The 14,462-nt window shown below is 45.0% G+C and overlaps 1 protein-coding gene across 5 annotated transcripts in view; it reads left to right on the top strand.

Annotated features, from left to right (window-relative positions):
• Positions 1-14,462, top strand: part of fbxw7 (F-box and WD repeat domain containing 7) — a 106,684-nt gene that overhangs the window by 66,287 nt on the left and 25,935 nt on the right. The window contains exon 1 of one of the 5 annotated variants that reach the window (XM_047576146.1): positions 13,163-13,681. The exons of the other annotated variants lie outside the window; for them this stretch is intronic. Coding sequence (XP_047432102.1) covers positions 13,643-13,681 — 39 coding nt within the window. The 5' untranslated portion in view covers positions 13,163-13,642. Of the gene's footprint in view, positions 1-13,162; positions 13,682-14,462 lie in introns of those variants that run through there. 5 annotated transcript variants of the gene reach the window in all.

Raw genomic sequence — 14,462 nt, 5'->3', positions numbered from 1 at the left:
CTCAGATATTGAATTGTTGCCTTTAAAAGTGATTGTCCCCAGCCTGTTGAGCCCCGTGGCTCGACGTTCAGGGCATTGTTAGCTACAGCAAGTGGTGAGTAAGTGACAAGTGGTCATCATACAGGAGGAAAGGAATAACCGAGTACACACTCTGTTGCGATTTCACGCGTTCAACAAAATTGACCTTATTCTTTAGGACCTGAAACCTTCATTAGCAAACGCTGAATTCGATAATGAATAACAAGCCCTGCATTCATTGCCAGAATTGGTTTCGACTCTAATGGCAAACGAGAGCCTCATCCCCGGTCGAGGCCAGAGGCAGCACACTGCAGCCTGGAGGCCAGCGAGAGTGAATCCTGTTGCCAGGCAACAGTTTACAGATAGATGGGGGGAGGCGGTGGTGGTGGAGGAGGAAGGGGGAGGGAGGTGGGCTAGTAGTGGGGTCCTCCAGGACTGCCCACACTTCTGCCGGTCTTTCGTCATCATCGCGTCAGCGTTTGGTCTGTGGCTTTGCTGGCCTTGAATTATTGATCAGATTTCTCTCGGCCGTCAGTGTTTGTTTGTGTGCGCTGCTCCTACCTGAGATATCTGACACACACACCTTCAGACACGAACTACTGTGGAGGTTGTAGCGAAGAGAGAATTTCCTCTATGATCTGCGCCGCGCAAACTTTGATAATCTCGGTGCTACATTTTATTCTACGATGTGAGATAGAATGAATGATAGATGAATGTACTCAATGCTTTCTGTTCTGCATGAATTCCCAAAAGAGAGTAAAGTCATGAGGAGGTAGAAAGGCTTCTTCTATCTCATCTATCACAGAGTTTAAGATTTTTGTCATTTCCTTTTTTTTAGGCTGCCGTTAGAGTTTCGTGTGTTTAGCTGTTGTTGTTGATTCGGGGTTGACCGTCTGCGATGGAGCCTCATTTGTTTCCTGAATGTCTAATCTGCCAAGTTCATGCCTTTGGCTGCCCACTGAGAAGGGCTTCCTTGTTCTGCGTCTGCCTGGCAATCCCAGCGACTGCTGCTGTCCCCGGCCTCTCGTGCACATTAACATACAGCTGTCCCACAGGATGTAGCGAGACAGGCACCCGTGAGCTTCAGAGGGAAGCTGGGCACTCCCTCTCCTCTCCCAGATTCATCTCGCAGCCAGCAGCGGCAGCAGATGGGCTGTGGAGATTAAACCACTAGGCACATGGCGGCTATTGTGGCCTGCCTATTGTGAAACTTAAAGGTCGCCTATAGGGTCGGGGCAGAGATGGTGTGATGAGCCCTCCCTCCCTATAAATAAACTACGCCGGTGAAGATTTCGCTAATGGCAGCCTTTTGGCTTGTCGGAAACTTTGATCAGTAAAGTCCACGCTAAGGGGAACAGTACGTAAAGTTTATTTATCTTAGGACACTGTAAAAAATGTCAAATCCACAGTTGATTATGCATCAACTACAGCAGTGTCTGGGTTTTAAGAAATGACTGAACCTTATCAAAAATCCTTGAATCGTAAGAAAAGCCAAGCAATTGATAAAACGGCAAAACTAACCGAAAGGAGGCAGGAAGCGAGCTGCTCGACTGGCATTTGTAATCTTACGTTTCAGGTTGAATTTGACTGGAAGGCCGTTGATGGAGGGTTAGTTAGACTGAAAGCGGTGGTGCCTTTTGATTTATACGTCCTCTTTTGGGGCTTCGTGAACTGTCAGTGCCATTTAACATACTTTAAAGTGCTCTCTTCTATGAAATCCATCAACTATACATTTTCGCTGCTCCAAATAAATGAAACCCGCTCAAATGTCAGTTTTTATCAAGCTCCGTGTAGACGAACCAGCCGCGGTAGCTCTCTGCTTCTCTTTCTCTCTGTGCGGTATTGACCCCCCAAAGTTGTGCGTAGCTATTTTTGAAATGCAGGCCAACATCCCCCTAAAGAAGACGGTGTGGTTGTTTTTTTTTTTTGTTGTTTGTATTTTTTTCCCTCGGCAAAAAGACATTAAAGCCGTCTTTGCCGTTTGCGGCGTGAGAGTATGACAGCGTGCGCCGAGCGAAGTCTATTTTTGTTAAAGTTGTTCCGACCTCACTTCCACTTTCCGCTCTCGCTCTCCTTTCATTGACTGCCCGGTTGGGTCGTAGGCTCTTTGTTGGGGAAAAGGTGGAGGAAATGAAGTGACAGCGTGACTTGTTCGCTGGCTGGCTATAATAAAACGAGAGACAAATGTCTCCTCAATGCGCGCGGAGTAAGAATAGGCTCTGAAATTTATAGTTTGTGCATTTGACTGAGACAAAAGTCTTTTTGATTGTGGCACTAAATGCCACAAAAAAAAAATCTGTATATAAATATGTATGAGTGCGCATTCATAGAAAAGTGCAATCAGCTTTGAGTTTTAACAGTCCCACGGGAATAAAAACACTTAAAAGCCAATACTTTAAGCCTTAAAAGTGTCCGTTTAAACAGAGCGGGCTGATTCGGTGCCTGCAGTAGCTCCACAGATGCTGTACCGCTTGCCCTCGGGGTAGATGTTTTTTCAGAGTCGACAGCTCATCAAGATGAATGACACATTTTTAAGAATGAGGTGCTGAAGCTGAAAACATGTGCCAACAAAGCACTTCTTGCCACGAGGTTAAAATTAGCATATTTAAGCGCGTTACAGCTTAACCTCTGCGCTAAGTGGACAGATAGTTTTTCTAGTTATTATGTAGCCCCCCCGACCTTAAACCGAAAATAACAACGAACGAGTTCCTCGTCGTTAATTTTAAGCGACCTGCAATCCGGTGTGAACAGTTCACCGGGGGAAATCACCGGCAAATATTCTCAGTCCATTGATTTCTCTCAGAAAGAGTTGAAATGGAATTTCAAATCGCACGCGTTGTGATAATATTAAAACAAAAAAATCTAACCGTCCTGCCACCCCTGTTCACTCGCACAAAACACATCACCGTTAAAGCTAACAAAACAGTAAAACTGGATATTGCATTATATTGCAGCTTTAAGTCTATTACTGCGCAGCCATTCTCTGGTATATGAATGTCAGCCCTCAGCGTAGTAGTTTTACTGCACTGCCTGGTCTCTAAGTGTGTCACTGAGTTTTACCTTCCTGTTCGGTCTCATGGGGGAAATTCATCGTGTCTTCATTATGCATCGAATCAACAAACATACGCCGCAGCTCCTGGAGGTGTTTTTCCAAGTGACCTAATATGCTGCACTGTACTTTATCCATTCTCTGCGAGATAGGAAGTGGAAGACGGGTGTTGTTTCAGTGTGTAGGAGGGCTCCAGGAGTGTGTGTCAGACACTGTTTGAGTTGGAGGCAGAGAGGAGGGGAAATACTGCAGCGAGGGCTGAGTTGAATCTGTGAGACTCTGGTTCCAGCGTCTAACCTGTTTCTGAGGGCGAACTTTTTGCCTTTTGTGGTTTGGACGTGTTCTTCTTGCAAATGTGACTTTAACACATGATTGAAGTTTGGTGTTTATTGAGTTTTGAAGAACAACACTTTGTCCTTGCATGTGATTTGCACGTCCGTCCATTGATGATTTCCTTTTGGCAGCAGCTGAGTTCCTCCTCTGTGATGTAACATCAGCCTTTCCACTTATCACTATGAACCTATTTGGTACATTTTATCTTACTTGAACAGCTCTGTGCTTCCTCGCTGATGGCTTTTATTAAAACGTGTTACTATTCACTTCCTAAGTCTGGTAGATTTTGTCTGTATTATCACTTTCTTATGGCAGAAGATATTTCTGGACCTTATTCGTCGTCATGAAGCAACAACCGGTGCTGCAGGATACAACCACATGCACATTCCTGATAAATAAACCCAGTGCGTCAATTCTGCCTTGTGCTTTACCTGTTCCCACGTCTGTGTTCAGCGCTTTGGCCAACTGGGTCGTTCTTTATCTATAAAGTTGAGTGGAGATGACTGTGTTTATAAGGGAGGGGGGACAAACAGACTAGCGAGCCGTTCAGGGTTCACTGCCCCTCTGCCCTTCCTGGAATGAAACATTTATGACCCTTGACCCCTTGTCGTTCCATGCAGCCTTTTAAATCTTGGGAGAATCACTCTCATCCACCGGGCAATAATCTCATAAAATTCATCTCAGTTCCCTCACTACTATGCCTTTGCAGTTTTATAGCGTAACCTTGTTCAGGACAATAATCTCCACTTTTTATCCCCTCGTGTATAAAAAAAATCCAAATCTCAGCAAAACTCCCTCTCCTTTTTTTTACCTTGTGTAGCCTCAGCAGGAATACGTCACTTGATCTTCTGTCCTACCAGTAATGCAGATTAAACACAGTGAATATGATCCCATGGCTCCGTGTACATGAATCATTGCATTCCTCACCCTCAACAATCTTCAGTTTGCCTCCGGCTGTTTTTTTTTCTTGTTTTGTTTTAAGTAATAACCCCATGTCCTCTGAGCTCAGTGACTACCACTTGGAAGTCTCTGTCTCGGTTAATGTGGAGAGATCCAAGAAAACTGCCACTGCAAAACTCTCCTGATAGAATCTGACAGCAACAGGAGCAGACGAATACGTCTTTTTTCAACGTAAAGACAATGCAACTCATTTAGACTTAGATAGACTTTAATGACCCATAAGGGATATTAGTTGGTCACAGTAGCTTAGTTGCACATAAAATAAATACTCTTAAAAAAACAAAAATGAAACAGAAAATAAAATATTGTATATTATAAAGTATTATCTAGTAAAATAAAATAGAAAATAGATAATGTAGGTAAAAAATGTACAGAATTATCTTATAAACAGATGTACAAAAATAGTGGGCAAAACAGTGTCCGGGGGGATCTGCTTGTTTTGACTGTTGCATGGCAACAGTGGCGTGGAGCTTGTCTCATGCTGTTGCCTTGTCCGCTGAGGGAGGGATGTAAACTCCAAAACACTCAGGAGCGTGACTCCATCCACCCCGAGAGTCTTAAAGCCGGGCACAGGCACACTGTGGTCCAGGAAGTCTACATGCAGTCCCCGTCCTCTCCCTCTGGGTCCCAACTTAGAACAGTCGATGGTCCCAACAAGCACACGTCCGTCTGGCCGAAGACGTCTCATTTCCCATCAGCACAGAGGACACCGGCGGCCTCATCCTCCTTCTCCGCTCTATTGACTCTTCTTCTGAAGTTCAGCGGGAATCTCGTGCCTCGCTCCGGACAGCACGGAGGACGCAAGACGTCGCGGAACACGAAAAGTCCAGAAAGCACAAAATAAAAGCAGCACAAAAAGAGAAAAACAGCCAAAAAGGCACGGCGATGGTCATAATGTTATGCCTGATCAGTGTATTTTTACAGGAAAATAATCTGATGAAATGATTGCGTGTCAGTGCTGGGGAAAGTCCTAACATATAAAGTCCAAGAAGAAAATATATAAATATAAAGACAGCACAAAAACCATAACGATTGGTTTTCAGCACAGAAATTTAAGGACAAGTCAGGAATAAAAAAAAAAATGGGGGCCACATACACACTAAGATTAACCTAAAAAGGTAAACATCGCAGAGCTACTGGTGGCAGTAGATAAATTGTCCTGTTCCTGTCTTAACATATCCCACCTCTTACATGTTAAACCCATTTTGCAGCATTATAACAATGGTTGTTCCCTGTGGCTGGGCTGTGATCTCTTCACATCGTCAATCTATACGTGAGTAAAAATCTGATCGTGTCCACTCCGCAGTTGCGTTGTTGCATCGACGTTGCATCACCGTATCCTCACCAACAAACGTCCAAATCCGAGGACGTCTAAACTTTGATGTGCCTTTTTTGATCTATCTCCTTTGAAATGCAGCCATTATTTGAGTCTCGCTTTGTGCCATCAGACATGGCAGCTGATCGCGGTGAAGTTGGGCTCTAGGAGCGCTGCAATCACCCACTCTGCTGGTGGTCCATCACAGATAACAATAATCCCAAACAGACACTTCACAGAGAGCCTTGGCTTTCGCAGCAAGGCCGGTGGACGCTTCTGAGCGAGCTCAAATGTCCCCTCACTTCCCAGAAATTGTATGATGTGTCAACATGGGGCTCACGTATCCCACTTCTCCCAAATGTTTTTGGATTTTTTGGTATTTTGTGCCACTTCTCTACTTGACTCGACCGTCTAAAATAAGACGGACAAAGTAAGAGCTGTGTTCTCAACTTCGGGGCTGAACAAGATGTCCCACCTGCGTTCTTTCCACATTACCTCATCATTCAGAGTCGCCGCCTTTGATTTTCAGAAAAGGCAGCTACAGTACCAACGTCCTCAGGAGGACGGAATTGCTTTCCCGGTCTCCTCTGACTACTTTTGTTCATATTTCTTGGACTCCATCATTTCGCACCTTGTTTAAGTGTTGCACCATTAATCTTACCAGTGCAGGGGTGCCACCTCGTGCTCTTTGCTTTTGTTCGTTGCACCGAGAAAGATGCTGACGTTTTTTTCCGTGCTGATCATCATGACCTTGTCCTCGCGGTGGTGTCTTGTCGACCTTTAACCCCAAACTCTCCCTTCCTCGGTCTGTTTCAGGGGAAACAGACAGAGATGAGAAACCTTATTAGTATTATTAGAAATGCCAGTGGCATATAACTTTGAACTATTTATAAACAGAGCTCCTCTTCCGTCGTAGCGTAGGGGAGGCTCGGTCTCATCGCGGGGTGAATACTAAATAAAAACGCTTAACTTGCAGATCACAGCGGTTTAAATTATACAGACTTTTTGTGATTATTTTTGGTTGTGAGATTATGTTTGCTGTTTGTAAAGCAGGAAGCTTAACGCGCTTCTAGTGGGTTTGTGGATGCAGGTGCTTTGAACTGAATGCTGAAATGCTGTCAGTCTCTCAGTCACACCAGTTTCCATGGCCAATAGGTACATTTCTCTCAAAACCATAAGTGAGAAACTGGGAGTTTGTGTCTTTGTCATGGACCCGCTGTGTGTTGGGTTGTGTCATCATTGAATCATAAATTAAAATTTCTTTTCAGTCCTTTAGGTAATCAGTAAAAATGCTGTGGTGCTATTAAAACAGTACATCCTCTTTGCAAAGCTTTGCTTTTAAATACTGGGGTTAACGCCTGAAAAACGAGTGAATGATCAATGCATGTCCTTATGTTTCTGATTTCATGGGATCGTGTTAAATAGCATCTTCTGATGTTTGCTCGACTGAGATTAAGGTCAAAGCTCGGTTCATGTATATAACAACAAACATGCAAATTGCTGCTTTCAGATCAGTATCAGTGGAGGGAAGGGTACCAAAGGCAGGTTGACGAGCACGTTTCTGTAGTGAGTTCAGGTCAGAACCTCCTCACACAGTTTCCTGCCGCCCTGTGAGGTATATTTAAGGGTCTGCAGAAGACAAGCAGCCCCCAGCGCACACACATACAGTCTCGCTCTGCTTCATCTGGGATGTAGAGTGGTAATTCTGCACGATTAAAGAGGTTTATTCGTTCCTGTGTAAATGTTGATGCCAGCTCGGCCAAGTTTCACCTGGCTCATCGTGCACATTTCCATAACCCTCTTTCATTTCTGAATGAGATACGACAGCTCAGGCTGCATCCAAATCCAGCAACACGATAGTGCCCATCGCGGGAAAAGGATTAGAAGCAGTGGAGAACCTTTTTCTTGTACAGCTTGCCGTAAGAAGGTATATATATATATGTGTGACCTCCTCCTGAGGCAGTTACCTCAAGTTTTATTACTCTTCTTCTTTAGGATCAGCCACAACATTATGACCACCTTCCTTATATTGTGTAGGTCTCCCTTGAGCCTCCAAATCAGTTGTAACTCATCAGAGAATGGCATGGGTCTTCTGATGGTGTCCTGTGGTGTCTGGCAAAATGATGTTGTTAGTGGGGGTCCTATGGGTTGAGGGGGGGGGCCACTGTGGATCTCGTGAATTTGAAGGCCAGGTCAACACCTTGTGTTGTTTTTCATGATTCCATCAAATAGTGTCATTGCTCTGGGATGGGTGGTATCATCACCAGATGTTCACTTTTCCTGTCGGTGGTTTTTAATGTTGTGGCTCTGGATCAGTGTATTTACTATATATGAATTAACTTGTGTTTGGACAATGTCTTCAAGTGTGGACTGGAGTCATTCACAGAATCAAAGCTGTTCAACGCTGTAGGTCAGATCCAAAGAGATGGACACAGCTGTAAATTAGTGAGGGCCACAAATTTGTCTGGGTTCCCAGAGAGATCCTGGCTCTGCGCTGGTTTAGGCGTCGGGCACTTTGAACGATGATCCCGGGGTTTCAGGGCTTGCGATTAGACAACTGAGAGCATCATTTAAGTGCAAAGCGACACAGATTCCGAGATTGATTACTTGGACTTCATTACTTAGGCGGCTACCCTTTCAGAAAACCAATGATTGCACACACACACACACACACCAACCTTTTTCTTTTTTTTCCCCCCAGCATGGAGTACAAGGAAAACTGGATGATTTCCTGCTGGGCACAATTTCAGTTTGCCAGAATGTGGATATTATTCGTCTCAAGTGAAATTGTGTGAACATCTGATCAGAAATCGAAGCATAGTTGAAAGTATAGAAGATGTGCTTTATTCGAATCGGGCCATTCAGAGGCGAACCAGAGGGCAGCATGACAAGAAATGTTATACGACTCATCCGACTTCATAATCTTCCATTTGTTTTTTGTGTTATGCTGCGGAGCTGTATAACTGTATAAATCGGCTGTATAAATCTTTCAGAGATTTATACAGCCGTGAGTCCAGTGTGACCAGTGACAACACATTTGTTCACTGTACAGGCTTGAGGATGGCGCTGTATTTTTCTTTCCATCTGCAAACATCCGTCTGCCACTGTAGACTGAAATATTCTCCGGCCTGCAGAGCTTTCTGTGATCAATTTAAACCGTGCACACGATGCAGATGTGAGATGTAGACCAGCTCTGCCAGTGATGCAGCAGTTACACACGGTTTATTGTCGTTTTCGCCTGTGCCGCTCTGTCGTCACTGTTATAGTTATAGAGAGTATAAATGTTAAATCCAGGATTGTTTACCCTGTTTTATAAGACGTGTTATGTGATGTATTCTTTATGATAATCGGGCGTAGTTTGCACATGTTAGCGTAGCGGTGCGGCGCTGAGACGAAGCGGAATGGATGATGCTGGAAGCCTTTTGTTTGCAGTGCAGATGAAAAACCACGCTGTTCCACACCGCACTTAAGAAATTACACATATTTTTCTTCCATTGTAACGGCATTGTTGCCTTTCTCTTCTTGTTTTCTTTCTCTTCCCTGCAAACACGGCGAGTCCCTTCAAAGGGAAACTACATAGTGTTTATTATATTGTAACCTTCAGCACCATCGGAAAAAACTCTCACTTCGACTGTGCTACGTGATAAATTATAAATAAGAGTATTTTCTCACGCACCACCTCTACAGATGGCTTCAGTCTTTTAGTTCACTGCATGTTTGACTATTTTTTTTTTCTAGTCCTCGCTATTGAAGCTTTCGACCATTTTTCATCATCGTCATTGTGTGGACCCTTATATTCCAAAGGCCCCTCCACTGATATACATTTTAAAATGGTCCATCTGCCCGCGATGCCAATCTCTAAGTAATTGCCCGTAATTGCAAATAGTGACCTCAGTTATCCATTTATCATCAATGAACGCCATTGATGTCACAAGGGAGATGCCTCTTCCTCTCCCTTTAATTCCCTTTTTTGACCTGACCCCCTCAAACTTGAATGTTTCAGTCGCGTGGGTGGCTGTAGGATATGTTAATTCAGTTCCATGCAGATGATGCTATTATCATAGAGTGGAGAATGCCATGATCCACGGTTTCCTTATTCATCAAACCTCCCCCCGCACGCATTGCATCTGTCCAGCCTGGAATGGGGATCGCACTCCGCCGTTTCAGAAAAATCCATTGAGAGCAGACCCCCTAGTCCTCTTTTTTTTTCTTTTTTTTTTTTCTCCACAGTGAGGACAATCGCACAATGTCACAGACCCCTTTAGTGATGCATCGCTGCCCGAGAAGTATTTGCCTCCTTCAAGTTCAGCACCTCACATTAAACATTTGCTCAAGAAAGCCCCTTTCTCCCGTAGTGTAGCTTTTTCCCACCAACATCTGTCGAACGGAACTCGTCACGAGCCTCCGAGCCTGCTAGACAGCTGCTGGTAGACACATAATTAAGTTTTCTTAGTAGTGGGTGCAAAAGGGATTATTTTATTAATTTAGCCAAAATTACTGTCACACATTTGATAAGCTAGTGAGGAGTGTACTCATTTTCTGTTAATATTATTTTCATGGCTAGTTACATGTTTGGTCTATAGAGTGTCAGTTCAATTAAACTACTTTGTTGTGACTAAAACCCCCAAACCTCACAAAAAAACTATTAAACCCACAAGTCTTCACATTTAAGAATGTCATTCAGTTTATTTTTTATCATTTTTAGGATTAACATACTGTTGTTTCAGATCTAAAAACAACAATTGCTTTGTTAAGTCCACGTAAAAGGCTTGATTTCAAAATTTAAGGTCTAATACCTTTGATTATGTCGATGGCGGCCGTGCTATTTTATTTTGTTTGTTTCTTGGATGCAGTTTATTAGTCCAAAAATCTGTCGGAAAGAACCTTCGTGCAGCCAAGGATGTTCAGTTTATCTGCAGGCTTGTACAATATTTGCCGAGTCGTTTTGCTGAAAACCTTGGCACTGATGTTGCCTGTTATTTGTGCACAGTCAAATGAAACAACATTTGCATTTCCCCGCGAGCGATCTACTGCGTAAGAATATAATGAGTGTATTTTTATACCACTTCTCTTGTTCAAATATTGCAGCAATAGGAGCGTTTCTCAGCCGGGAACGCTGCTACCTAAAAATGATTGATTGTAATGAAGAAGAAGAAGAAGTAGTTTGAAAAGAAGACATCTGCTACTTGCAGTGTTGCACACCAGTGCAGTTTTGGTTTTGATAAGTGGAAGGTCAGTATCAGGGGGAGAGGCCTGTTAATGCTTTACCAACCGGCAGAAGGGGAGCGACAAAGGAGGCCACGGCCCATTCAAAGGCCACAGTGCAGCCCCACTCGCATGCCAAGCATTCCAATGTGCTGTGTAAAGGTTGGGCCGGCACAGAGCATCGAGAGGGCCTTTCTCATGAGGGACACCTTAAACACACACAGACAAAGCTCAGACTCGCCTCGTCTCATGCACCCCCGACCTGCCGTCCACCGATTTCACTGGCTTTATGTGCGCGTCCATTAGCGCGCTGAGAGAACGTGACTAAAACACTGAGTTATTATCGGAGTCCTGCTGCACCTGTCGAGTCCTCCGATAAAACCAACGGAAAACCGGTTTGTTCAGGTGTCCTGTACGAGAACCAAGGAACCAAGCGTCCTGTGGTGAACCGATGCATTTTGAGAGTAGAAATGCAGCACATGTCCACATTTGTGTACCTGTGAGGACAATGTTGTCATGACCCGAGTAGCTCCTGGTTCCTCGCTGGCGAACGACATTTTATGTCTGAAGCCAAACCGGATTTAGTTCAAAATGGCTGAACCAAAACACCGTTTGTTTAAAAGCTTTAACAGATTATCATAATTTATTCCGTCTTTAACTTTAAATCCTGCACATTACAGCAGATGAAAACATAATTTGCTTTCATGCACACGCGGTTGAAGAGGTCACCGTTCGAAATGCTTCGAGTGCGTTGTCACGACGATTTCTTTTTCACCTTGTCCACGACTCTACAGCACTCCGTCAAATTGTGATGGATTTTTACCAGACTTCTCCTGCCTGTCACATCTAACCCCCCCCCTCCCATGTGCCAGGTCATTCTGTAATTACAGGTGTAAGCCAGGAGTGTGTGACAGGCTGTCAGAGCTCAATGCGCCGCCACTTGTGAATGTAGCCCGTCCCGCGACCCCTCATCGTGTGTCCCCCTGCCTCTAGGATCTCTTGTGAGGTCCTAGAAGAATAGCAGATGTTGAATAGATTTTTTTTAAACCAACCAAACTGGTATACAACGGACATCAAAGACCGTCTTAATAAGGGAAAATAATTTGGTGTTTTCAGAAGCCAGAGAGTTTAATTTACAAATCAACTCAACGGAGAAATGTGTCTCCACTTGTCGTCTTTGTTCAAATTAACCCAACCAGTGGCATCTATTGTTTATCTTGTACGCCCAAACAAAAAAAAGAAATCAGTTTAGTTTCCTGATTGTTTCGTGTTTCCTTGAACAAATGATCAGCATGTTCACCCTCACAAAGCCATTTTTAGACTCAAGCTGTCGTCTTGAGGTTGTGGTTTTGACTAGCTGTAATGAGAGCTATCAGAGGGGTGTAGCGTGTTGTTAACTGGGCCGGTGCAATCAGCCGTTACCTGCCACCCTGAAATGCAAATATTGGCCTTCAAATAATGGGCAGGTGCAGCGGACGTGGGTCCATTCACAGGCCGCCTGGTAGTCTGCTCTCAGTCAGGCCGTGTTTGAGTTTGGATGCTGGTGGTCTCTCGAATGGAGCAAAAATCCAGCGATGGGACCAGATACTTCACGCCCCCCTGTAGAACGCTATTTTTAAAGAAATATGTTAACAGCTACTGCTTATATCGTTACCAGCTCTTGTTATCACGTCACACTTTGATCAATATGGAGAAGGTCACTGTTAAAGGTTAAACTAATCTGTTGCAGCTCTTGGGTTTTGATTGTTGTTTAACTGTTGCAGCTGCAATATTTCCACTTGGCATTTAACCAATTTCTGCTTTTCTTCTTCTTCATGGTGGTTTTTAAAATATAATCAGGATCTCTACTCTTTTTTTTTTATTATTAAACTCTCAATTCACTAAAAAATATATCCTGTAGATTAGTTGTAGCTCCAATAATCTAAAAGTATAATATTTCTCCCTTTAGCGGCTTACTGCTTGTAATGTATTTGACGCAGGACCTTTTAGAGGTGAGGACTCCTCTTATGTGCATAATGAAGCAGTGGCTCGTGTGTGTGTTTGCAACAAGTGGAAATCCACCTTTGTGATGTGAGAGACTCGACAAGTGCGTACCCCCGTGCGTCCCGTGTGCGCTCCCTCCTCGGTTACGCATATGGTCCCCCCCCCCCCCCCCCCCCCCCTCCGGTGCCGCGCTTGCGGAGGATGCGCTGCGCGCAATGTTGAATGTTGGACTGCACCATTCCTGCCGCCTCCACCGGGGAGGCTGTAATCCGATTCTGTTCGGAGGAGCCGTCGTGCAGCCTGCGAAGAGGAAGAGGGAGAGGGCACTGCTCTGCGCTCTGACGCTCTCCCCTGCACTCCTCCCCCTTTCTGCCGAGTGTCACCCTCTTCCCTCCCTCATCTGTTCACTCCCTGTGCTCGGTGGTCGGCGGCGCACAAGCCTCCTGGATCGTCGCATCGCATTGTTCACCCATCGACCTATCCCCTCTTCTGAAATCGACGCGATACGGCGGAGATTCTCCCCTCCTCTTTTTTTTCTTTTTTCTCTCCCCTCCACTTGCCTTCCTTCCTCCTAATGCCTCCGCCGGGGGAATCTGCTGCATGCTCGCCAGTCCGGTGACGTGCCCGAGCATGTTCACATCAGAGACGGCGTCGGATTTACCTGAGAGTACACTGCCCTCGCACCGTCACAGCGATCTCCCCGCCGCGCGCACACGTTTGGACTTCACCGATTGCCACTGAAGAGGAAAAAAAAAAGGAAAACACACCGGATTACCAGGATGGGGTTCTACGGCACTTTAAAGATGATTTTCTACAAAGTGAGTAGGATCTCCGCTCGTATTCTACCACCGCGTCTCTCCCCCCCGGCGCAGCCTCTCTCGTCTCTTATTATTTAATGTTGGACGCGCTCTGTCGCCCACATTTTATCTTTAGACGCGCCTCTCTCGGCAGATTGTGCGGCCACTGCGGAGGATGAGCAGCAGTGTAGCAGACCTCCAGAGACGCCTCTTTAATTGCCCGGGCCTTAATGTTATGTTACCGCTGCGTTAAACGTTGTAATACCTCGACGGCATCCGTTCCCCTTCCTCGCAACTTCAGCGGTGTTAATGAAGATTAGCACGGTTTTCGCTTTGCTTCTTAAACACCCGTTTGATTTCCGCTGCGCCTCATGAAAATGTGTCCACGTTCGGGCTTTATTCACTAGTGAATTCCCCGTTCCTGGCTGATATAAGACCCCATTTTGCCTCAGTATTGATTTCATGCGCCCTGCACCTGTACCTCTCGCTGTGGTCCTCCCTTTCATCACAGAGATGCCTCAGCTACAACATACAGCGTATTCCACATATGCACTGCCGGTGTCACCTCCATCTCCATTGCAGTGCGTGCGGACTTTACCTGTCAAAAAAAAAAAAAAAAAAAAAAATAGCATTCGCTCTCCACTCCCCCTGCAATCCTCCCCACTTTGCAGGGTTATGAGGATTCTTCATTATGCAGCAGCGGTTGTCTTGCAGCGACCAAACTATCTGCTTGAGATGCATGCGATCAGTCCGCCTGCTGCCTGTTTGAGTAGCCTATTCCCTGACACTGTGCACTCGCCTC

Source organism: Mugil cephalus, chromosome 2, assembly GCF_022458985.1.
Source record: "Mugil cephalus isolate CIBA_MC_2020 chromosome 2, CIBA_Mcephalus_1.1, whole genome shotgun sequence".
NCBI lineage: Eukaryota > Metazoa > Chordata > Actinopteri > Mugiliformes > Mugilidae > Mugil > Mugil cephalus.
The sequence above is the reverse complement of the archived record's forward strand: the minus strand, read 5'-3'. Positions and strand labels throughout refer to the sequence as shown.